At 31.4% G+C, this 27,532-nt stretch overlaps 1 protein-coding gene across 50 annotated transcripts in view; it reads left to right on the top strand.

Annotated features, from left to right (window-relative positions):
- Positions 1-648: 648 nt before the first annotated feature.
- LOC117344058 (trichohyalin-like) overlaps positions 649-27,532 on the top strand; it is a 53,121-nt gene continuing 26,237 nt past the window's right edge. For 32 of the 50 annotated variants that reach the window (XM_033906657.1, XM_033906659.1, XM_033906660.1 and 29 more), the window contains exons 1-26: positions 649-918; positions 2,248-2,304; positions 3,633-3,689; positions 5,018-5,074; positions 6,402-6,458; positions 7,786-7,842; positions 8,369-8,425; positions 8,822-8,878; positions 10,208-10,264; positions 10,794-10,850; positions 11,247-11,303; positions 12,049-12,102; positions 12,889-12,942; positions 13,905-13,958; positions 14,737-14,790; positions 16,583-16,636; positions 17,416-17,469; positions 18,399-18,452; positions 19,415-19,468; positions 20,190-20,243; positions 20,902-20,955; positions 22,087-22,140; positions 23,027-23,080; positions 24,740-24,793; positions 25,573-25,626; positions 26,398-26,451. In XM_033906657.1, the coding sequence (XP_033762548.1) occupies positions 904-918; positions 2,248-2,304; positions 3,633-3,689; positions 5,018-5,074; positions 6,402-6,458; positions 7,786-7,842; positions 8,369-8,425; positions 8,822-8,878; positions 10,208-10,264; positions 10,794-10,850; positions 11,247-11,303; positions 12,049-12,102; positions 12,889-12,942; positions 13,905-13,958; positions 14,737-14,790; positions 16,583-16,636; positions 17,416-17,469; positions 18,399-18,452; positions 19,415-19,468; positions 20,190-20,243; positions 20,902-20,955; positions 22,087-22,140; positions 23,027-23,080; positions 24,740-24,793; positions 25,573-25,626; positions 26,398-26,451 (1,395 nt within the window). In that variant the 5' untranslated portion in view covers positions 649-903. The remainder of the gene's footprint in view (positions 919-2,247; positions 2,305-3,632; positions 3,690-5,017; positions 5,075-6,401; positions 6,459-7,785; positions 7,843-8,368; positions 8,426-8,821; positions 8,879-10,207; positions 10,265-10,793; positions 10,851-11,246; positions 11,304-12,048; positions 12,103-12,888; positions 12,943-13,904; positions 13,959-14,736; positions 14,791-16,582; positions 16,637-17,415; positions 17,470-18,398; positions 18,453-19,414; positions 19,469-20,189; positions 20,244-20,901; positions 20,956-22,086; positions 22,141-23,026; positions 23,081-24,739; positions 24,794-25,572; positions 25,627-26,397; positions 26,452-27,532) is intronic. The other 18 variants (XM_033906662.1, XM_033906666.1, XM_033906664.1 and 15 more) reach the window with 18 other exon arrangements.

Raw genomic sequence — 27,532 nt, forward strand, 5'->3', positions numbered from 1 at the left:
ACTTAGGTTAACGATAAATGTGGTATTACACGTATCAAAAAATGGTGGGATAAAATAAATAACCAAGTCAATGTGTGAACTTAGGTAGATGATGTGGAATTATCACATCAAATGGAGTTAATAATGATCTGTAAATTAAGGGGTTCTGTTTCGAATTCGTTTGAGCCAGACGATGCCTACACATCTTTTATTTACTGAAGATGGCTTTAAGTTATCATGCATAAATAACGATTATTTATCGCGTTGTAATTTTGATCGCGTTATGCCTCAAATTTATGTTTTTTTGCTATATGTGATATAGACACCGGATTGAAATCCATATGATATCTATGATTTCTTGGAACGGTATATAACTGCATGTATTATGTCAGTAATCTTTGACTTATTATCTTTTACTCATCTTTCGTTTATCATAAATTGGTGGAATAAAATAGAGTACCATAAGAATGTGTAAACATAGGTAAATAACGAACACATGATGTATAATTATCACACAATACGGAATTGATGATGTTAAAATGCTTAAGGGATTCTGTTTCTAATACCTTTGGGTTTAACGATGTTTGCATCAATAATTATTTACCGAAGATGTCTTCTAGTTATCATCTAGTAATAACGATTATGTAAGACGTCTTAAGGCTGATCGCGTATGCCTAAACTATAGGATTCCTTACTAGATAATCTAGGGAAAAAAGAAGTTACTTAATATGTGTACGGGAAACTTGAACAAAAATACAATGGAGTGTATGGTGCAATTTAAGCTCAACTACGTATAAATGTCAGTTTGTTTTTGGAAAGTGTTAATTTCGTTTTCTATTTTTATACTATTGCACGTTATTGTTTTAATTCGTCGACGGACAGTTTGAAAGAGAAAAGCGTGAGATCGAACTTCCGCCGCTAAAGATGGAACAGGGTTCTGTAAGTATGTGTGATATAGACACCGGGTTGAAACGTCTGATTATTTGGAACGGTATACAACTGCATGTTCTATGTCAGCGAACTTTGAGTTACTATCTGTTAGAAATCATCAGTTTATCATAAATTGATGGAATAAAATACATTTCATCAGAATATGTAACATAAGTATATTACGAACATATGATGTAGAGTTATTATACTATATAGAGTGGATGGTGTTTAAATGTTCAAAGGTTTCTGTTTCCGATTCCTCTGAGTCAAACGATGTTTACATAAAAAAGTGTTAATCAAAGAAGGCTTTAAATTATAATTTCCGTAGATACTCGTAATAAGAAGACATTGTATGTTTTGGAAAGAGCTGATATAGAGGCCGGATAGAATTCCATATGACATCATCTAATTTCTCATGTCACTCTATCTAGTTAATTAGAATGGTATATTTAACTGCATGAAATATGTCAGCAGACTTAAGGTCACTTTCTTTTTCTAAGCATCAGTTTATCAAAAAATGGTGGGATAAAATAAATAACCAAGTCAATGTGTGAACTTAGGTAGATGATGTGGAATTATCACATAAAATGGAGTTAATAATGATCTGTAAATTAAGGGGTTCTGTTTCGAATTCGTTTGAGCCAGACGATGCCTACACATCTTTTATTTACTGAAGATGGCTTTAAGTTATCATGCATAAATAACGATTATTTATCGCGTTGTAATTTTGATCGCGTTATGCCTCAAATTTATGTTTTTTTAGCTATATGTGATATAGACACCGGATTGAAATCCATTTGATATCTATGATTTCTTGGAACGGTATATAACTGCATGTATTATGTCAGTGATCTTTGACTTATTATCTTTTACTCATCTTTCGTTTATCATAAATTGGTGGAATAAAATAGAGTACCATAAGAATGTGTAAACATAGGTAAATAACGAACACATGATGTATAATTATCACACAATACGGAATTGATGATGTTAAAATGCTTAAGGGATTCTGTTTCTAATACCTTTGGGTTTAACGATGTTTGCATAAATAATTATTTACCGAAGATGTCTTCTAGTTATCATCTAGTAATAACGATTATGTAAGACGTCTTAAGGCTGATCGCGTATGCCTAAACTATAGGATTCCTTACTAGATAATATAGGGAAAAAAGAAGTTACTTAATATGTGTACGGGAAACTTGAACAAAAATACAATGGAGTGTATGGTGCAATTTAAGCTCAACTACGTATAAATGTCAGTTTGTTTTTGGAAAGTGTTAATTTCGTTTTCTATTTTTATACTATTGCACGTTATTGTTTTAATTCGTCGACGGACAGTTTGAAAGAGAAAAGCGTGAGATCGAACTTCCGCCGCTAAAGATGGAACAGGGTTCTGTAAGTATGTGTGATATAGACACCGGGTTGAAACGTCTGATTATTTGGAACGGTATACAACTGCATGTTCTATGTCAGCGAACTTTGAGTTACTATCTGTTACAAATCATCAGTTTATCATAAATTGATGGAATAAAATACATTTCATCAGAATGGGTAACATAAGTATATTACGAACATATGATGTAGAGTTATTATACTATATAGAGTGAATGGTGTTTAAATGTTCAAAGGTTTCTGTTTCCGATTCCTCTGAGTCAAACGATGTTTACATAAAAAAGTGTTAATCAAAGAAGGCTTTAAATTATAATTTCCGTAGATACTCGTAATAAGAAGACATTGTATGTTTTGGAAAGAGCTGATATAGAGGCCGGATAGAATTCCATATGACATCATCTAATTTATCATGTCACTCTATCTAGTTAATTAGAATGGTATATTTAACTGCATGAAATATGTCAGCAGACTTAAGGTCACTTTCTTTTTCTAAGCATCAGTTTATCAAAAAATGGTGGGATAAAACAAATAACCAAGTCAATGTGTGAACTTAGGTAGATGATGTGGAATTATCACATAAAATGGAGTTAATAATGATCTGTAAATTAAGGGGTTCTGTTTCGAATTCGTTTGAGCCAGACGATGCCTACACATCTTTTATTTACTGAAGATGGCTTTAAGTTATCATGCATAAATAACGATTATTTATCGCGTTGTAATTTTGATCGCGTTATGCCTCAAATTTATGTTTTTTTGCTATATGTGATATAGACACCGGATTGAAATCCATATGATATCTATGATTTCTTGGAACGGTATATAACTGTATGTATTATGTCAGTAATCTTTGACTTATTATCTTTTACTCATCTTTCGTTTATCATAAATTGGTGGAATAAAATAGAGTACCATAAGAATGTGTAAACATAGGTAAATAACGAACACATGATGTATAATTATCACACAATACGGAATTGATGATGTTAAAATGCTTAAGGGATTCTGTTTCTAATACCTTTGGGTTTAACGATGTTTGCATAAATAATTATTTACCGAAGATGTCTTCTAGTTATCATCTAGTAATAACGATTATGTAAGACGTCTTAAGGCTGATCGCGTATGCCTAAACTATAGGATTCCTTACTAGATAATCTAGGGAAAAAAGAAGTTACTTAATATGTGTACGGGAAACTTGAACAAAAATACAATGGAGTGTATGGTGCAATTTAAGCTCAACTACGTATAAATGTCAGTTTGTTTTTGGAAAGTGTTAATTTCGTTTTCTATTTTTATACTATTGCACGTTATTGTTTTAATTCGTCGACGGACAGTTTGAAAGAGAAAAGCGTGAGATCGAACTTCCGCCGCTAAAGATGGAACAGGGTTCTGTAAGTATGTGTGATATAGACACCGGGTTGAAACGTCTGATTATTTGGAACGGTATACAACTGCATGTTCTATGTCAGCGAACTTTGAGTTACTATCTTTTACAAATCATCAGTTTATCATAAATTGATGGAATAAAATACATTTCATCAGAATGGGTAACATAAGTATATTACGAACATATGATGTAGAGTTATTATACTATATAGAGTGAATGGTGTTTAAATGTTCAAAGGTTTCTGTTTCCGATTCCTCTGAGTCAAACGATGTTTACATAAAAAAGTGTTAATCAAAGAAGGCTTTAAATTATAATTTCCGTAGATACTCGTAATAAGAAGACATTGTATGTTTTGGAAAGAGCTGATATAGAGGCCGGATAGAATTCCATATGACATCATCTAATTTCTCATGTCACTCTATCTAGTTAATTAGAATGGTATATTTAACTGCATGAAATATGTCAGCAGACTTAAGGTCACTTTCTTTTTCTGAGGATCAGTTTATCAAAAAATGGTGGGATAAAATAAATAACCAAGTCAATGTGTGAACTTAGGTAGATGATGTGGAATTATCACATAAAATGGAGTTAATAATGATCTGTAAATTAAGGGGTTCTGTTTCGAATTCGTTTGAGCCAGACGATGCCTACACATCTTTTATTTACTGAAGATGGCTTTAAGTTATCATGCATAAATAACGATTATTTATCGCGTTGTAATTTTGATCGCGTTATGCCTCAAATTTATGTTTTTTTGCTATATGTGATATAGACACCGGATTGAAATCCATTTGATATCTATGATTTCTTGGAACGGTATATAACTGCATGTATTATGTCAGTGATCTTTGACTTATTATCTTTTACTCATCTTTCGTTTATCATAAATTGGTGGAATAAAATAGAGTACCATAAGAATGTGTAAACATAGGTAAATAACGAACACATGATGTATAATTATCACACAATACGGAATTGATGATGTTAAAATGCTTAAGGGATTCTGTTTCTAATACCTTTGGGTTTAACGATGTTTGCATAAATAATTATTTACCGAAGATGTCTTCTAGTTATCATCTAGTAATAACGATTATGTAAGACGTCTTAAGGCTGATCGCGTATGCCTAAACTATAGGATTCCTTACTAGATAATATAGGGAAAAAAGAAGTTACTTAATATGTGTACGGGAAACTTGAACAAAAATACAATGGAGTGTATGGTGCAATTTAAGCTCAACTACGTATAAATGTCAGTTTGTTTTTGGAAAGTGTTAATTTCGTTTTCTATTTTTATACTATTGCACGTTATTGTTTTAATTCGTCGACGGACAGTTTGAAAGAGAAAAGCGTGAGATCGAACTTCCGCCGCTAAAGATGGAACAGGGTTCTGTAAGTATGTGTGATATAGACACCGGGTTGAAACGTCTGATTATTTGGAACGGTATACAACTGCATGTTCTATGTCAGCGAACTTTGAGTTACTATCTGTTACAAATCACCAGTTTATCATAAATTGATGGAATAAAATACATTTCATCAGAATGGGTAACATAAGTATATTACGAACATATGATGTAGAGTTATTATACTATATAGAGTGAATGGTGTTTAAATGTTCAAAGGTTTCTGTTTCCGATTCCTCTGAGTCAAACGATGTTTATATAAAAAAGTGTTAATCAAAGAAGGCTTTAAATTATAATTTCCGTAGATACTCGTAATAAGAAGACATTGTATGTTTTGGAAAGAGCTGATATAGAGGCCGGATAGAATTCCATATGACATCATCTAATTTATCATGTCACTCTATCTAGTTAATTAGAATGGTATATTTAACTGCATGAAATATGTCAGCAGACTTAAGGTCACTTTCTTTTTCTAAGCATCAGTTTATCAAAAAATGGTGGGATAAAACAAATAACCAAGTCAATGTGTGAACTTAGGTAGATGATGTGGAATTATCACATCAAATGGAGTTAATAATGATCTGTAAATTAAGGGGTTCTGTTTCGAATTCGTTTGAGCCAGACGATGCCTACACATCTTTTATTTACTGAAGATGGCTTTAAGTTATCATGCATAAATAACGATTATTTATCGCGTTGTAATTTTGATCGCGTTATGCCTCAAATTTATGTTTTTTTGCTATATGTGATATAGACACCGGATTGAAATCCATATGATATCTATGATTTCTTGGAACGGTATATAACTGTATGTATTATGTCAGTAATCTTTGACTTATTATCTTTTACTCATCTTTCGTTTATCATAAATTGGTGGAATAAAATAGAGTACCATAAGAATGTGTAAACATAGGTAAATAACGAACACATGATGTATAATTATCACACAATACGGAATTGATGATGTTAAAATGCTTAAGGGATTCTGTTTCTAATACCTTTGGGTTTAACGATGTTTGCATAAATAATTATTTACCGAAGATGTCTTCTAGTTATCATCTAGTAATAACGATTATGTAAGACGTCTTAAGGCTGATCGCGTATGCCTAAACTATAGGATTCCTTACTAGATAATCTAGGGAAAAAAGAAGTTACTTAATATGTGTACGGAAACTTGAACAAAAATACAATGGAGTGTATGGTGCAATTTAAGCTCAACTACGTATAAATGTCAGTTTGTTTTTGGAAAGTGTTAATTTCGTTTTCTATTTTTATACTATTGCACGTTATTGTTTTAATTCGTCGACGGACAGTTTGAAAGAGAAAAGCGTGAGATCGAACTTCCGCCGCTAAAGATGGAACAGGGTTCTGTAAGTATGTGTGATATAGACACCGGGTTGAAACGTCTGATTATTTGGAACGGTATACAACTGCATGTTCTATGTCAGCGAACTTTGAGTTACTATCTGTTACAAATCATCAGTTTATCATAAATTGATGGAATAAAATACATTTCATCAGAATGGGTAACATAAGTATATTACGAACATATGATGTAGAGTTATTATACTATATAGAGTGAATGGTGTTTAAATGTTCAAAGGTTTCTGTTTCCGATTCCTCTGAGTCAAACGATGTTTACATAAAAAAGTGTTAATCAAAGAAGGCTTTAAATTATAATTTCCGTAGATACTCGTAATAAGAAGACATTGTATGTTTTGGAAAGAGCTGATATAGAGGCCGGATAGAATTCCATATGACATCATCTAATTTCTCATGTCACTCTATCTAGTTAATTAGAATGGTATATTTAACTGCATGAAATATGTCAGCAGACTTAAGGTCACTTTCTTTTTCTGAGGATCAGTTTATCAAAAAATGGTGGGATAAAATAAATAACCAAGTCAATGTGTGAACTTAGGTAGATGATGTGGAATTATCACATAAAATGGAGTTAATAATGATCTGTAAATTAAGGGGTTCTGTTTCGAATTCGTTTGAGCCAGACGATGCCTACACATCTTTTATTTACTGAAGATGGCTTTAAGTTATCATGCATAAATAACGATTATTTATCGCGTTGTAATTTTGATCGCGTTATGCCTCAAATTTATGTTTTTTGCTATATGTGATATAGACACCGGATTGAAATCCATATGATATCTATGATTTCTTGGAACGGTATATAACTGCATGTATTATGTCAGTAATCTTTGACTTATTATCTTTTACTCATCTTTCGTTTATCATAAATTGGTGGAATAAAATAGAGTACCATAAGAATGTGTAAACATAGGTAAATAACGAACACATGATGTATAATTATCACACAATACGGAATTGATGATGTTAAAATGCTTAAGGGATTCTGTTTCTAATACCTTTGGGTTTAACGATGTTTGCATAAATAATTATTTACCGAAGATGTCTTCTAGTTATCATCTAGTAATAACGATTATGTAAGACTTCTTAAGGCTGATCGCGTATGCCTAAACTATAGGATTCCTTACTAGATAATCTAGGGAAAAAAGAAGTTACTTAATATGTGTACGGGAAACTTGAACAAAAATACAATGGAGTGTATGGTGCAATTTAAGCTCAACTACGTATAAATGTCAGTTTGTTTTTGGAAAGTGTTAATTTCGTTTTCTATTTTTATACTATTGCACGTTATTGTTTTAATTCGTCGACGGACAGTTTGAAAGAGAAAAGCGTGCGATCGAACTTCCGCCGCTAAAGATGGAACAGGGTTATGTAAGTATGTGTGATATAGACACCGGGTTGAAATCAATACAATATCCTATTGCCAGTGTCACTATATCTGATTATTTGGAATGGTATTTTACTGCTTGAAATATGTCAGCAAGCTTCGAATTGTTATCTTTTTTAAACATTAGTTAATTATGAATTGATGGAAAAACAAAGATAACGATATGAAAGTATACATAAATGTATAAAATGAACACAAGATTTGGCATTAGCAATCAATAAGGAGTTAATAATATCAAAATGTAAAGGGGTTCCGATTCGAATTCCTTTAAGCTAAACGATGTTCACACAAACAATTATTTACTGAAGATATCTTTAAGTTATCATGCATTAATAACGAGTATGTATGACTTGGCAAGACTGCTCACGTAAACCTACGTCTTAATGTTATTTTGTTTTGAAAAGTGCTAATCTCTTTACTTTCTTATTTATTCATTTGTACAATTCATTGTTATTAACATAGTTTTTGTATTATTGCACGTTACTGTTTTATTTGCTTTTTTTCGGAAAGCTTCGTATCGGAAAGCGAGAAACCGGAGGACTAAGATCAGGAACAGAAACTGATGAGGTATGAAATACCAAATATAATTATCACACAATACGGAATTGATGATGTTAAAATGCTTAAGGGATTCTGTTTCCAATTCCTTTGGGTTTAACGATGTTTGCATAAATAATTATTTACCGAAGATGTCTTCTAGTTATCATCTAGTAATAACGATTATGTAAGACTTCTTAAGGCTGATCGCGTATGCCTAAACTATAGGATTTCTTACTAGATCATCCGTGGGAAAAAAGAAGTTACTTAATATGTGTACGGGAAACTTGAACAAAAATACAATGGAGTGTATGGTGCAATTTAAGCTCAACTACGTATAAATGTCAGTTTGTTTTTGGAAAGTGTTAATTTCGTTTTCTATTTTTATACTATTGCACGTTATTGTTTTAATTCGTCGACGGACAGTTTGAAAGAGAAAAGCGTGAGATCGAACTTCCGCCGCTAAAGATGGAACAGGGTTCTGTAAGTATGTGTGATATAGACACCGGGTTGAAACGTCTGATTATTTGGAACGGTATACAACTGCATGTTCTATGTCAGCGAACTTTGAGTTACTATCTGTTACAAATCATCAGTTTATCATAAATTGATGGAATAAAATACATTTCATCAGAATATGTAACATAAGTATATTATGAACATATGATGAAGAGTTATTATACTATATAGAGTGAATGGTGTTTAAATGTTCAAAGGTTTCTGTTTCCGATTCCTCTGAGTCAAACGATGTTTACATAAAAAAGTGTTAATCAAAGAAGGCTTTAAATTATAATTTCCGTAGATACTCGTAATAAGAAGACATTGTATGTTTTGGAAAGAGCTGATATAGAGGCCGGATATAATTCCATATGACATCATCTAATTTCTCATGTCACTCTATCTAGTTAATTAGAATGGTATATTTAACTGCATGAAATATGTCAGCAGACTTAAGGTCACTTTCTTTTTCTAAGCATCAGTTTATCAAAAAATGGTGGGATAAAATAAATAACCAAGTCAATGTGTGAACTTAGGTAGATGATGTGGAATTATCACATAAAATGGAGTTAATAATGATCTGTAAATTAAGGGGTTCTGTTTCGAATTCGTTTGAGCCAGACGATGCCTACACATCTTTTATTTACTGAAGATGGCTTTAAGTTATCATGCATAAATAACGATTATTTATCGCGTTGTAATTTTGATCGCGTTATGCCTCAAATTTATGTTTTTTTAGCTATATGTGATATAGACACCGGATTGAAATCCATATGATATCTATGATTTCTTGGAACGGTATATAACTGCATGTATTATGTCAGTAATCTTTGACTTATTATCTTTTACTCATCTTTCGTTTATCATAAATTGGTGGAATAAAATAGAGTACTATAAGAATGTGTAAACATAGGTAAATAACGAACACATGATGTATAATTATCACACAATACGGAATTGATGATGTTAAAATGCTTAAGGGATTCTGTTTCTAATACCTTTGGGTTTAACGATGTTTGCATAAATAATTATTTACCGAAGATGTCTTCTAGTTATCATCTAGTAATAACGATTATGTAAGACTTCTTAAGGCTGATCGCGTATGCCTAAACAATAGGATTCCTTACTAGATAATCTAGGGAAAAAAGAAGTTACTTAATATGTGTACGGGAAACTTGAACAAAAATACAATGGAGTGTATGGTGCAATTTAAGCTCAACTACGTATAAATGTCAGTTTGTTTTTGTAAAGTGTTAATTTCGTTTTCTATTTTTATACTATTGCACGTTATTGTTTTAATTCGTCGACGGACAGTTTGAAAGAGAAAAGCGTGCGATCGAACTTCCGCCGCTAAAGATGGAACAGGGTTATGTAAGTATGTGTGATATAGACACCGGGTTGAAATCAATACAATATCCTATTGCCAGTGTCACTATATCTGATTATTTGGAAGGAATGGTATTTTACTGCTTGAAATATGTCAGCAAGCTTCGAATTGTTATCTTTTTAAACATTAGTTAATTATGAATTGATGGAAAAACATAGATAACGATATAAAAGTATACATAAATGTATAAAATGAACACAAGATTTGGCATTAGCAATCAATAAGGAGTTAATAATATCAAAATGTAAAGGGGTTCCGATTCGAATTCCTTTAAGCTAAACGATGTTCACACAAACAATTATTTACTGAAGATATCTTTAAGTTATCATGCATTAATAAAGGGTATGTATGACTTGGCAAGACTGGTCACGTAAACCTACGTCTTAATGTTATTTTGTTTTGAAAAGTGCTAATCTCTTTACTTTCTTATTTATTCATTTGTACAATTCATTGTTATTAACATAGTTTTTGTATTATTGCACGTTACTGTTTTATTTGCTTTTTTTCGGAAAGCTTCGTATCGGAAAGCGAGAAACCGGAGGACTAAGATCAGGAACAGAAACTGATGAGGTATGAAATACCAAATATAATGATCACACAATACGGAATTGATGATGTTAAAATGCTTAAGGGATTCTGTTTCCAATACCTTTGGATTTAACGATGTTTGCATAAATAATTATTTACCGAAGATGTCTTCTAGTTATCATCTAGTAATAACGATTATGTAAGACTTCTTAAGGCTGATCGCGTATGCCTAAACTATAGGATTCCTTACTAGATAATCCGTGGGAAAAAAGAAGTTACTTAATATGTGTACGGGAAACTTGAACAAAAATACAATGGAGTGTATGGTGCAATTTAAGCTCAACTACGTATAAATGTCAGTTTGTTTTTGGAAAGTGTTAATTTCGTTTTCTATTTTTATACTATTGCACGTTATTGTTTTAATTCGTCGACGGACAGTTTGAAAGAGAAAAGCGTGAGATCGAACTTCCGCCGCTAAAGATGGAACAGGGTTCTGTAAGTATGTGTGATATAGACACCGGGTTGAAACGTCTGATTATTTGGAACGGTATACAACTGCATGTTCTATGTCAGCGAACTTTGAGTTACTACCTTTTTATTAACATTATTTAATTAGAAATTGGTAAAATACAATAAATAACGATATGAATGTATAAACATAGATATGATTCGAACACAAAATGCTGAATTATTAAACGATGTGAAGTAAATGATGTTAAAATGTTTAAATGGTTCTGATTCTAATTCCTTTGAGCCAACAGATATATACACAAATAATTATTTACCGAAAAACAAGTATTTACTGAAGATAGCTTTATGTTATCATCCATTAATAACTATTATGTATGACTTCGCAAGACTGATCGCATATGCTTACACATTAGATTACTTACTAGTGAATCCAGGAAAAAAAAGAAGTTATTAATATATAAACAGTAAAAATGAGCAAAAATAAGCCAAGTCCATCTTTAAATTTCCGTAGAAACCGTCAATAAGTTGATAACGTATTTTCATCAATTGCTTTAACACACAATTTAGAGTATAGTGCAATTATCATGTAGTGATAACGACTATATCTGACCTCGTAAGGTGCAATTTAACCTCAACTACGTCTTAATGTCAGTTTGTTTTGAACAGTACTATTCTCTTTATTGACCGATTAATTCATTTTTACAATTCATTGTTATCAACATAATTTTTGTGTTATTGCACGTTTCTGTTTTATTTCGTTTGCTGACAGTTTAAAAGAGAAAGGCGTGCGAGCGAACATCCGTTTAAGATGGAACAGGATGAGGTAAATATGTGTGATATAGACACCGGATCAAATCCATAAGATACCTTATTCCCAGTGGCACTATGTCTGATTATTTGGAACGGTATATAACTGCTTGCACTATGTCAGCGAACTTTGAGTTACTATCTATTACAAATCATTAGATTACCATAAATTGATGGAATAAAATACATTTCATAAGAATGTGTAACCTAAGTAGCAGGTAGACCTTGTATTTTGTTTTGGAAAGAGCTGATATAGAGGCCAGATAGAAATCCATATGACATCTAATTTCTCGTGGAACTCAATCTGGTTAATTAGAATGGTATATAACTGCATGAACTATGTCAGCAGACTTAAGGTCACTTTCTTTTCTTTTTCTAAGCATCAGTTGATGAAAAATTGGAAGAATAAAATAAATAACCATATGAAGGTGTGAACTTAGGTATATGATGTGGAATAATCACACAAAATGAAGTTAATGATGATAAAGAAATAAAGGGGTTCTGTTTCGAATCCGTTTGAGCCAGACGATGCTTACACATACACCGTATTTCATTCACTGAAGATGGAATTTAGTTATTATGCATAAATAACGATTATTTATCGCGTTGTAGGCCTGATCGCGTTGGCCTCAAATCTATGATTTTTTACTAAAGAATCCAGAAAAAAAGAGATTACTGAATATAGTTTGTTTTGAAAATTACTAATCTCTTTATTTAGTTATTAATTTATTTTTGCAATTCATTGGTATCAACACAAGCTTTGTATTATTGCACGTTTCTGTTTTATTTCGTTTGCTGACAGTTTAAAAGAGAAAGGCGTGCGAGCGAACTTCCGTTTAAGATGGAACAGGATGAGGTAAATATGTGTGATATAGACATCGGATTGAAATCCATGTGATATCTCATTTGGAACGGTTGATCACTGCATTTACTATGTCAGCAAAGGTTGAGTTACTACCTTTTTATTAACATTATTTAATTAGAAATTGGTAAAATACAATAAATAACGATATGAATGCATAAACATAGATATGATTCGAACACAAAATGCTGAATTATTAAACGATGTGAAGTAAATGATGTTAAAATGTTTAAATGGTTCTGATTCGAATTCCTTTGAGCCAACAGATATATACACAAATAATTGTTTACCGAAAATAGCTTTAAGTTATCACGTTTTTTTAATATCTTTTTTTTCTAATCATTAGTTTATCATAAATTGGTTGGATAAAGTAGATTATGATATGAATGTATAAACGTCGGTATATACCAATGAAAGATGGGAATAATCAATCAATATGGAATTAATGATGTCAAAATGTGTAAGGGATTCTGTTTCGAATTCGTTTAAGCCAGACGATGTTGACACAAACAAGTATTTACTGAAGATAGCTTTATGTTATCATCCATTAAAAACTATTATGTATGACTTCGCAAGACTGATCGCATATGCTTACAAATCAGATTACTTACTAGTGAATCCAGGAAAAAAGAAGTTATTAATATATAAACAGTAAAGATGAGCAAAAATAAGCCAAGTCCATCTTTAAATTTCCGTAGAAACCGTTAATAAGTAGATAACGTATTTTCATCAATTGCTTTTACACACAATTTAGAGTATAGTGCAATTATCATGTAGTGATAACGACTATATCTGACCTCGTATGGTGCAATTTAACCTCAACTACGTCTTAATGTCAGTTTGTTTTGAACAGTACTATTCTCTTTATTGACCGATTAATTCATTTTTACAATTCATTGTTATCAACATAATTTTTGTGTTATTGCACGTTTCTGTTTTATTTCGTTTGCTTACAGTTTAAAAGAGAAAGGCGTGCGAGCGAACATCCGTTTAAGATGGAACAGGATGAGGTAAATATGTGTGATATAGACACTGGATCGAAATTCATATGATATCTTATTCCCAGTGGCACTATGTCTGATTATTTAGAACAGTATATAAATGCATGTACTATGTCAGCGAACTTTGAGTTACTATCTATTACAAATCATTAGATTACCATAAATTGATGGAATTAAATACATTTCATCAGAATGTGTAACCTAAGTACCAGGTAGACATTGTATTTTTTTTTTGAAAGAGCTGATATAGAGGCCGGATAGAAATCCATATGACATCTAATTTCTCGTGGAACTCAATCTGGTTAATTAGAATGGTATATAACTGCATGAACTATGTCAGCAGACTTAAAGTCACTTTCTTTTCTTTTTCTAAGCATCAGTTGATGAAAAATTGGAAGAATAAAATAAATAACCATATGAAGGTGTGAACTTAGGTATATGATGTGGAATAATCACACAAAATGGAGTTAATGATGATAAAGAAATAAAGGGGTTCTGTTTCGAATCCGTTTGAGCCAGACGATGCTTACATATATTTCATTCACTGAAGATGGAATTTAGTTATCATGCATAAATAACGATTATTTATCGCGTTGTAAGTCTGATCGCGTTGGCCTCAAATCTATGATTTTTTTACTAAAGAATCCAGAAAAAAAGAGATTACTGAATATAGTTTGTTTTGAAAAGTACTAATCTCTTTTAGTCATTAATTCATTTTTACAATTCATTGTTATCAACACAGGTTTTGCGTTATTGCACGTTAAGGTTTTATTTCGTTTGCTTACAGTTTAAAAGAGAAAGGCGTGCAAGCGAACATCCGTTTAAGATGGAACAGGATGAGGTAAATGTGTGTGATATAGACACCGGATCAAATCCATAAGATACATTATTCCCAGTGGCACTATGTCTGATTATTTGGAACGGTATATAACTGCATGTACTATGTCAGCGAACGTTGAGTTACTATCTGTTACAAATCATTAGATTACCATAAATTGGTGGAATAAAATACATTTCATCAGAATGTGTAACCTAAGTAGCAGGTAGACATTGTATTTTTTTTTTGGAAAGAGCTGATATAGAGGCCGGATAGAAATCCATATGACAACTAATTTCTCGTGGAACTCAATCTGGTTAATTAGAATGGTATATAACTGCAAGAACTATGTCAGCAGACCTAAGGTCGCTTTATTTTTTTAAGCATCAGTTTATCAATAATGGGTTGAATAATATAAATAACCATATGAATGTGTGAACTTAGGTATATGATGAGGAATTATCATACAAAATGGAGTTAATGATGATAAAGAAATTAAGGGGTACTGTTTCGAATTCGTTTGAGCCAGACGATGCTTACACATATTTTATTTACTGAAGATTGCTTTAAGTTATCATGCATTAATAACGATTATGTATCACGTTGTAAGTCTGATCGCGTATGCCTCAAATATATGATTCTTTACTAAAGAATTCAGAAAAAAGAGATTACTGAATATAGTTTGTTTTGAAAATTACTAATCTCTTTATTTAGTTATTAATTTATTTTTGCAATTCATTGTTATCAACACAGGTTTTGTATTATTGCACGTTTCTGTTTTATTTCGTTTGCTGACAGTTTAAAAGAGAAAGGCGTACGAGCGAACTTCCGTTTAAGATGGAACAGGATGAGGTAAATATGTGTGATATAGACATCGGATTGAAATCCATGTGATATCTCATTTGGAACGGTTTATCACTGCATTAACTATGTCAGCAAACGTTGAGTTACTACCTTTTTATTAACATTATTTAATTAGAAATTGGTAAAATACAATAAATAACGATATGAATGTATAAACATAGATATAATTCGAACACAAAATGCTGAATTATTAAACGATGTGAAGTAAATGATGTTAAAATGTTGAAATGGTTCTGATTCGAATTCCTTTGAGCCAACAGATATATACACAAATCTTTATTTACCGAAAATAGCTTTAAGTTATCACGTTTTTTTAATATCTTTTTTTTCTAATCATTAGATTATCATAAATTGGTTGGATAAAGTAGATTACGATATGAATGTATAAACGTAGGTATATACCAATGAAAGATGGGAATAATCAATCAATATGGAATTAATGATGTCAAAATGTGTAAGGGATTCTGTTTCGAATTCGTTTAAGCCAGACGATGTTGACACAAACAAGTATTTACTGAAGATAGCTTTATGTTATCATCCATTAAAAACTATTATGTATGACTTCGCAAGACTGATCGCATATGCTTACAAATCAGATTACTTACTAGTGAATCCAGGAAAAAAAAGAAGTTATTAATATATAAACAGTAAAGATGAGCAAAAATAAGCCAAGTCCATCTTTAAATTTCCGTAGAAACCGTTAATAAGTAGATAACGTATTTTCATCAATTGCTTTTACACACAATTTAGAGTATAGTGCAATTATCATGTAGTGATAACGATTATATCTGACCTCGTATGGTGCAATTTAACCTCAACTACGTCTTAATGTCAGTTTGTTTTGAACAGTACTATTCTCTTTATTTAGTTATTAATTCATTTTTACAATTCATTGTTATCAACATAATTTTTGTGTTATTGCACGTTTCTGTTTTATTTCGTTTGCTTACAGTTTAAAAGAGAAAGGCGTGCGAGCGAACATCCGTTTAAGATGGAACAGGATGAGGTAAATATGTGTGATATAGACACCGGATCAAATCCATAAGATACCTTATTCCCAGTGGCACTATGTCTGATTATTTGGAACGGTATATAACTGCATGTACTATGTCAGCGAACTTTGAGTTACTATCTATTACAAATCATTAGATTACCATAAATTGATGGAATAAAATACATTTCATAAGAATGTGTAACCTAAGTACCAGGTAGACATTGTATTTTTTTTTGGAAAGAGCTGATATAGAGGCCAGATAGAAATCCATATGACATATAATTTCTCGTGGAACTCAATCTGGTTAATTAGAATGGTATATAACTGCATGAACTATGTCAGCAGACTTAAGGTCACTTTCTTTTCTTTTTCTAAGCATCAGTTGATGAAAAATTGGAAGAATAAAATAAATAACCATATGAAGGTGTGAACTTAGGTATATGATGTGGAATTATCACACAAAATGAAGTTAATGATGATAAAGAAATAAAGGGGTTCTGTTTCGAATCCGTTTGAGCCAGACGATGCTTACACATATTTCATTCACTGAAGATGGAATTTAGTTATCATGCATAAATAACGATTATTTATCGCGTTGTAAGCCTGATCGCGTTGGCCTCAAGTCTATGATTTTTTACTAAAGAATCCGGAAAAATAGAGATTACTGAATATAGTTTGTTTTGAAAAGTACTAATCTCTTTATTTAGTTATTAATTCATTTTTACAATTCATTGTTATCAACACAGGTTTTGTATTATTGCACGTTAAGGTTTTATTTCGTTTGCTTACAGTTTAAAAGAGAAAGGCGTGCAAGCGAACATCCGTTTAAGATGGAACAGGATGAGGTAAATATGTGTGATATAGACACCGGATCAAATCCTTAAGATATCTTATTCCCAGTGGCACTGTCTGATTATTTGGAACGGTATATAACTGCATGTACTATGTCAGCGAACTTTGAGTTGCTATCTATTACAAATCATTAGATTACCATAAATTGATGGAATAAAAAACTTTTCATCAGAATGAGTAACATAAGTATATTAAAAACACATGATATAGAATTATCACACCATATAGAGTCAATGGTGTTTAAATGTTAAAGGGTGTCTGTTTCCAATTCCTCGGAGTCAAACGACGTTTACATAAAAAAGTATTAATCAAAGTTGTCTTTAAATTATAATTTACGTAAAAACTCGTAACAAGTAGACATTGCATTTGTTTTAAAGTGTGATATAGAGGTTGAATAGAAACCGATATGACAACTAATTTCTCGTGGCACTCTATCTGGTTAATTAGAATGGTATATATAACTGCATGAACTATGTCAGCAGACATAAGGTCGCTTTATTTTTTTAAGCATCAGTTTATCAATAATGGGTTGAATAATATAAATAACCATATGAATGTGTGAACTTAGGTATATGATGTGGAATTATCATACAAAATGGAGTTAATGATGATAAAGAAATTAAGGGGTTCTGTTTCGAATTCGTTTGAGCCAGACGATGCTTACACATCTTTTATTTCCTGAAGATGGCTTTACGTTATCATGCATTAATAACGATTATGTATCACGTTGTAAGTCTGATCGCGTATGCCTCAAATATATGATTCTTTACTAAAGAATCCAGAAAAAAGAGATTACTGAATATAGTTTGTTTTGAAAATTACTAATCTCTTTATTTAGTTATTAATTTATTTTTGCAATTCATTGGTATCAACACAAGCTTTGTATTATTGCACGTTTCTGTTTTATTTCGTTTGCTGACAGTTTAAAAGAGAAATGCGTGCGAGCGAACTTCCGTTTAAGATGGAACAGGATGAGGTAAATATGTGTGATATAGACATCGGATTGAAATCCATGTGATATCTCATTTGGAACGGTTTATCACTGCATTTACTATGTCAGCAAAGGTTGAGTTAATACCTTTTTATTAACATAATTTGATTAGAAATTGGTAAAATATAATAAATAACGATATGAATGTATAAACATAGATATGATTCGAACACAAAATGCTGAATTATTAAACGATGTGAAGTAAATGATGTTAAAATGTTTAAATGGTTCTGATTCGAATTCCTTTGAGCCAACAGATATATACACAAATAATTGTTTACCGCAAATAGCTTTAAGTTATCACGTTTTTTTAATATCTTTTTTTTCTAATCATTAGTTTATCATAAATCGGTTGGATAAAGTAGATTACGATATGAATGTATAAACGTAGGTATATACCAATGAAAGATGGGAATAATCAATCAATATGGAATTAATGATGTCAAAATGTGTAAGGGATTCTGTTTCGAATTCGTTGAAGCCGGCGATGTTGACACAAACAAGTATTTACTGAAGATAACTTTATGTTATCATCCATTAATAACTATTATGTATGACTTCGCAAGACTGATCGCATATGCTTACAAATCAGATTACTTACTAGTGAATCCAGGAAAAAAAGAAGTTATTAATATATAAACAGTAAAGATGAGCAAAAATAAGCCAAGTCCATCTTTAAATTTCCGTAGAAACCGTCAATAAGTAGATAACGTATTTTCATCAATTGCTTTAACACACAATTTAGAGTATAGTGCAATTATCATGTAGTGATAACGACTATATCTGTCCTCGTAGGGTGCAATTTAAGCTCAACTACGTCTTAATGTCAGTTTGTTTTGAACAGTAATATTATCTTTATTGACCTATTAATTCATTTTTACAATTCATTGTTATCAACATAGTTTTTGTATTATTACAATTGACTGTTTTATTTCGTTTGCTGACAGTTTAAAAGAGAAAGGCGTGCGATCGAACTTCCGCAAGAGAGTGAACAGGATCAGGTAAATATGTGTGATATAGACACAGGATTGAAATCCCTGTGATATATAATTTTCAGGTTAGCTATAGCTGATTATTTGTAATGGTATTTAACTGCCTGGAATATTTCAGCAACCTTTGAGTTACTATCTTTTTCTAAGCATCAATTGATTATAAATTGACGGAATCAAATAGATAACGATATGAATGTATAAACAAAAGTATAAAATGAACAAATGATGTGGCATTATGCAAAATGGAGTTAATGATGTTAACATGTTTAAAGGGTTCTGATTAGAATTCCGTTGAGCCAAACGATGTTTACACAAACAATTATTTACCAAAGATAGCTTGATGTAATCATGTATTGATAACCTTTATGTATGACTTAAGAATTATGACGCACGACTCATCGTATATGCCTGAAAATCTGATTACTTACTGGTAAATCCAGGAATGAAAGACGTTACTTAATATATAAACAGTAAAGTTGAGCAAAAAATACGCCAAGTCCATCTTTAAATTTCCGTAGAAACCGTTAAAAAGTAGACGCCGTATTTTCATCAATTGCTTTAACATGCATTTGAAATATGGTACAATTTAAGAGCAACTACGTCTTAATGTTAGTTTGTTTTGAACAGTAGTATTCTCTTTATTTACTTATTAATTCAGTTTTACAATATATTGTTATCAGCATAGTTTTTGCATTATTGCACGTTACTGATTTATTCTGTTTGTTGACAGTTTAAAAGAGAAAAACGATCGGTCAAACTTCCGCTAGGGATGGAACAGGATCAGGTAAACATGTGTGATGTAGACACCAGATTGAAATCCATATGATATATAATTTCCAGTGGCACTACATCTGATTATTTGGAACGGTATATAACTGTATGCACTAAGTCAACAAACGTTGAGATACTACCTTTTATTCTGTACCATCAGAATGTGTAAACATAGGTATATAACGAAAACATGTTGTAGAATTATCATACAATATTGAGTTGATGATGTTAAAATACTTATGAGGTTCTGTTTCCAATTCATTTGAGTCAAATGATGTTTACACAAACTATAATGTACCAAAGATGGATTTAAGTTATCATGTAGTGATAACGACTATATGTGACCTCGTAAGACTGATATCGTATTCCTAAAATATCTGATTACGTACTAGGGAATACAGAAAACGGAGGTTACTTAGCATGTATATGGAAAACTTCAGCAAAACTGCGACGGGCCTTTATTTCTATTTCCGAAAATACTCGTAATATGTATAATTTCTTAAATTGTCATAACACACAATTGAGTGTATGGAGTTATTCTAGCTAAACTACATTTAAGTGTCAGTTTGTTTTGAAAAGTGCTAATCTTTTCATTTATTATTTAGCAATTCATTTTTATTAACACAGTTTTGTATTATTGCACGTTACTGTTTTATTTCGTTGGCGGACAGTTTGAAAGAGAAAAGCGTTCGGTCGTACTCGTACCAAGGATGGAACAGGATCAGGTAAGTTTGTGTGTTATAGACAACGAATTGAAATCCATATGACATCTAATATTCAGTTGAACTATATCTAATTAATTCGAACGCTTGATAACTAGTATAATATGTCAGCAAATGTTGTTTTAATATTTTTTTCTAATCATTAGTTTATCATGCATTAATGGAATAAAGTAGATTGCGATATGAATGCATGAACATAGGTATATACCGAACGGAATATGGAAAAATCCAAGCAATATGGAATTAATGATGTTACAATGTTAAAAGGGTTCTGTTTCGAATTCGTTTAAGGCCAAACAAGGTCTTCAAAATTATTTACCGAAGATAGCTGTAAGCTATCATGAAGTGATGACGACTATTCAAGACTGATCACGTATGTCTAAAATGTCTTATTACATACCAGGAAATACAGTAAAATGGAGGCTACTTAACATGTATATGGAAAACTTTAGCAAAATTACGCCAGGCCCATCCTTAATTTCCGTAGATACCCGTATTAAGTATATATGGTTAAAATGTTATAACATACCGTGGAGTGTATGGTGCAATTTAAGCTCAACTCCGTCTGAATGCCCGACTGTTTTGAAAAGTGCTGTTATAGAGACCGGATAGAAATCCATTGACATCTAATTTTCCGTGGCACTCTATCTGGTTAATTAGAACGGTATATAAATGCATGAAATATGTCAGCAAACGTTTAGTTACTTTCTTTTTCTAAGTATCAGTTGATCATAAATAGGTGAAATAAAATAAATGACCATATGAATGTGTGAACATAGGTATACGATGTTGAATTATCACACAATATGGAGTTAATGATGATAAAGAAATAAAGGGGTTCTGTTTCGAATCCGTTTGAGCCAGACGATGCTTACACATATTTCATTCACTGAAGATGGAATTTAGTTATCATGCATAAATAACGATTATTTATCGCGTTGTAGGCCTGATTGCGTTGGCCTCAAATCTATGATTTTTACTAAAGAATCCAGAAAAAAAAGAGATTACTGAATATAGTTTGTTTTGAAACGTACTAATCTCTTTATTTAGTTGTTAATTCATTTTTACAATTCATTGTTATCAACACAGGTTTTGTATTATTGCATGTTTCTGTTTTATTTCGTTTGCTTACAGTTTAAAAGAGAAAGGCGTGCGAGCGAACATCCGTTTAAGATGGAACAGGATGAGGTAAATATGTGTGATATAGACACCGGAACAAATCCATAAGATATCTTATTCCCAGTGGCACTGTCTGATTATTTGGAACGGTATATAACTGCATGTTCTATGTCAGCGAACTTTGAGTTACTATCTGTTACAAATCATTAGTTTATCATAAATTGATGGAATAAAATACATTTCATAAGAATGTGTAACATAAGTATATAGCGAACACATGATGTAGAATTATCACACCATATAGAGTCAATTGTGTTTAAATGTTCAGGGGTTTCTGTTTCCAATTCCTCTGAGTCGAACGATGTTTACATGAAAAAGGATTGATCAAAGATGGCTTTGAATTATAATTTTGGTAGATACTCGTAATAAGAAGACATTGTATTATTTTTGGAAAGAGCTGATATAGAGGCCGGATAGAAATCCATATGACATCTAACTTCTCGTGGAACTCAATCTGGTTAATTAGAATGGTATATAACTGCATGAAATATGTCAGCAGACTTAAGGTTACTTTCTTTTTCTAATCATCAGTTTATCAAAAATTGGCGGAATAAAATAAATAACCATATGAATGTGTGAACTTAGGTATAAGATGTGGAATAATCACACAAACTGGAGTTAATGATGATAAGGAATTTGAGCGGATGGCTTTAAGTTATCATGCATTAATAACGATTTTTTTTATCGCGTTGTAAGTCTGATCGCGTATGCCTCAAATATATGATTTTTTACAAAAGAATCCAGAAAAAAAGAGATTACTGAATATACAAAAATGTAGTTTGTTTTGAACAGTACTATTCTCTTTATTGACCGATTAATTCATTTTTACAATTCATTGTTATCAACATAGTTTTTGTATTATTACAATTGACTGTTTTATTTCGTTTGCTGACAGTTTAAAAGAGAAAGGCGTGCGATCGAACTTCCGCAAGAGAGTGAACAGGATCAGGTAAATATGTGTGATATAGACACAGGATTGAAATCCATTTGATATATAATTTTCAGATTAGCTATATCTGATTATTTGTAATGGTATTTAACTGCCTGGAATATTTCAGCAAGCTTTGAGTAACTATCTTTTTCTGCCTGAAAATCTGATTACTTACTAGTGAATCCAGGAATAAAAGACGTTACTTAATATATAAACAGTAAAGTTGAGCAAAAATACGCCAAGTCCATCTTTAAATTTCCGTAGAAACCATTAATAAGTAGACACCGTATTTTCATCAATTACTTTAACATGCATTTGAGAGTATTGTGCAATTTAAACCCAACTACGTCTTAATGTCATTATTCCCAGTGGCACTATGTCTGATTATTTGGAACGGTATATAACTGCATGTTCTATGTCAGAGAACTTTGAGTTACTATCTGTAACAAATCATTAGTTTATCATAAATTGATGGAATAAAATACATTTCATAAGAATGTGTAACATAAGTATATAGCGAACACATGATGTAGAATTATCACACCATATAGAGTCAATTGTGTTTAAATGTTCAGGGGTTTCTGTTTCCAATTCCTCTGAGTCGAACGATGTTTACATGAAAAAGTATTGATCAAAGATGGCTTTGAATTATAATTTTGGTAGATACTCGTAATAAGAAGACATTGTATTTTTTTTGGAAAGAGCTGATATAGAGGCCGGATAGAAATCCATATGACATCTAATTTCTCGTGGAACTCAATCTGGTTAATTAGAATGGTATATAACTGCATGAAATATGTCAGCAGACTTAAGGTCACTTTCTTTTCTTTTTCTAAGCATCGGTTGATCAAAAACTGGTGGAATAAAATAAATAACCATATGAATGTGTGAACTTAGGTATAAGATGTGGAATAATTACACAAAATGGAGTTAATGATGATAAAGGAATTCAGGGGTTCTGATTCGAATTCCTTTGAGCCAACAGATATATACACAAATCATTATTTACCGAAAATAGCTTTAAGTTATCACGTTTTTTTAATATCTTTTTTTTTCTAATCATAAGTTTATCATAAATTGGTTGGATAAAGTAGATTACGATATGAATGTATAAACGTAGGTATATACCAATGAAAGATGGGAATAATCAATCAATATGGAATTAATGATGTCAAAATGTGTAAGGGATTCTGTTTCGAATTCGTTTAAGCCGGCGATGTTGACACAAACAAGTATTTACTGAAGATAGCTTTATGTTATCATCCATTAATAACTATTATGTATGACTTCGCAAGACTGATCGCATATGCTTACAAATCAGATTACTTACTAGTGAATCCAGGAAAAAAAAGAAGTTATTAATATATAAACAGTAAAGATGAACAAAAATAAGCCAAGTCCATCTTTAAATTTCCGTAGAAACCGTTAATAAGTAGATAACGTATTTTCATCAATTCCTTTTACACACAATTTAGAGTATAGTGCAATTATCATGTAGTGATAACGACTATATCTGACCTCGTATGGTGCAATTTAAGCTCAACTACGTCTTAATGTCAGTTTGTTTTGAACAGTACTATTCTCTTTATTTAGTTATTAATTTATTTTTACAATTCATTGTTATCAACATAATTTTTGTGTTATTGCACGTTTCTGTTTTATTTCGTTTGCTTACAGTTTAAAAGAGAAAGGCGTGCGAGCGAACATCCGTTTAAGATGGAACAGGATGAGGTAAATATGTGTGATATAGACACCGGATCAAATCCATAAGATACCTTATTCCCAGTGGCACTATGTATGATTATTTGGAACGGTATATAACTGCATGTACTATGTCAGCGAACTTTGAGTTACTATCTATTACAAATCATTAGATTACCATAAATTGATGGAATAAAATACATTTCATCAGAATGTGTAACCTAAGTACCAGGTAGACATTGTATTTTTTTTGGAAAGAGCTGATATAGAGGCCAGATAGAAATCCATATGACATCTAATTTCTCGTGGAACTCAATCTGGTTAATTAGAATGGTATATAACTGCATGAACTATGTCAGCAGACTTAAGGTCACTTTCTTTTCTTTTTCTAAGCATCAGTTGATGAAAAATTGGAAGAATAAAATAAATAACCATATGAAGGTGTGAACTTAGTTATATGATGTGGAATAATCACACAAAATGAAGTTAATGATGATAAAGAAATAAAGGGGTTCTGTTTCGAATCCGTTTGAGCCAGACGATGCTTACACATATTTCATTCACTGAAGATGGAATTTAGTTATCATGCATAAATAACGATTATTTATCGCGTTGTAAGCCTGATCGCGTTGGCCTCAAATCTATGATTTTTTTACTAAAGAATCCAGAAAAAAAGAGATTACTGAATATAGTTTGTTTTGAAAAGTACTAATCTCTTTATTTAGTTATTAATTCATTTTTACAATTCATTGTTATCAACACAGGTTTTGTATTATTGCACGTTAAGGTTTTATTTCGTTTGCTTACAGTTTAAAAGAGAAAGGCGTGCAAGCGAACATCCGTTTAAGATGGAACAGGATGAGGTAAATATGTGTGATATAGACACCGGATTAAATCCATAAGATATCTTATTCCCAGTGGCACTGTCTGATTATATGGAACGGTATATAACTGCATGTACTATGTCAGCGAACTTTGAGTTACTATCTATTACAAATCATTAGATTACCATAAATTGATGGAATAAAATACATTTCATAAGAATGTGTAACCTAAGTAGCAGGTAGACCTTGTATTTTGTTTTGGAAAGAGCTGATATAGAGGCCAGATAGAAAACCATATGACAACTAATTTCTCGTGGAACTCAATCTGGTTAATTAGAATGGTATATAACTGCATGAACTATGTCAGCAGACCTAAGGTCGCTTTATTTTTTTAAGCATCAGTTTATCAATAATGGGTTGAATAATATAAATAACCATATGAATGTGTGAACTTAGGTATATGATGAGGAATTATCATACAAAATGGAGTTAATGATGATAAAGACATAAAGGGGTTCTGTTTCGAATTCGTTTCAGCCAGACGATGCTTACACATCTTTTATTTCCTGAAGGTGGCTTTACGTTATCATGCATTAATAACGATTATGTATCACGTTGTAAGTCTGATCGCGTATGCCTCAAATATATGATTCTTTACTAAAGAATCCAGAAAAAAGAGATTACTGAATATAGTTTGTTTTGAAAATTACTAATCTCTTTATTTAGTTATTAATTTATTTTTGCAATTCATTGTTATCAACACAGGTTTTGTATTATTGCACGTTTCTGTTTTATTTCGTTTGCTGACAGTTTAAAAGAGAAAGGCGTGCGAGCGAACTTCCGTTTAAGATGGAACAGGATGAGGTAAATATGTGTGATATAGACATCGGATTGAAATCCATGTGATATCTCATTTGGAACGGTTTATTACTGCATTTACTATGTCAGCAAATGTTGAGTTACTACCTTTTTATTAACATTATTTAATTAGAAATTGGTAAAATACAATAAATAACGATATGAATGTATAAACATAGATATGATTCGAACACAAAATGCTGAATTATTAAACGATGAGAAGTAAATGATGTTAAAATGTTTAAATGGTTCTGATTCGAATTCCTTTGAGGCAACAGATATATACACAAATAATTGTTTACCGAAAATAGCTTTAAGTTATCACGTTTTTTTAATATCTTTTTTTTCTAATCATTAGTTTATCATAAATTGGTTGGATAAAGTAGATTACGATATGAATGTATAAACGTAGGTATATACCAATGAAAGATGGGAATAACCAATCAATATGGAATTAATGATGTCAAAATGTGTAAGGGATTCTGTTTCGAATTCGTTTAAGCCAGACGATGTTGACACAAACAAGTATTTACTGAAGATAGCTTTATGTTATCATCCATTAATAACTATTATGTATGACTTCGCAAGACTGATCGCATATGCTTACAAATCAGATTACTTATACTAGTGAATCCAGGAAAAAAAAGAAGTTATTAATATATAAACAGTAAAGATGAGCAAAAATAAGCCAAGTCCATCTTTAAATTTCCGTAGAAACCGTCAATAAGTAGATAACGTATTTTCATCAATTGCTTTTACACACAATTTAGAGTATAGTGCAATTATGATGTAGTGATAACGACTATATCTGACCTCGTAAGGTGCAATTTAACCTCAACTACGTCTTAATGTCAGTTTGTTTTGAACAGTACTATTCTCTTTATTTAGTTATTAATTTATTTTTACAATTCATTGTTATCAACATAATTTTTGTGTTATTGCACGTTTCTGTTTTATTTCGTTTGCTTACAGTTTAAAAGAGAAAGGCGGTGGGGGGAAAGGTTTTTTAAATGGAAAAAGGATATAAAAAAATTTGGGGTTGTTTTTGAAAAATTTTAAAAAAAAAACAAAAATCAAACCTAGTTCC

The sequence above is a fragment of the Pecten maximus genome, chromosome 15 (genome assembly GCF_902652985.1).
Source record: "Pecten maximus chromosome 15, xPecMax1.1, whole genome shotgun sequence".
Classification (NCBI taxonomy): Eukaryota; Metazoa; Mollusca; class Bivalvia; order Pectinida; family Pectinidae; genus Pecten; species Pecten maximus.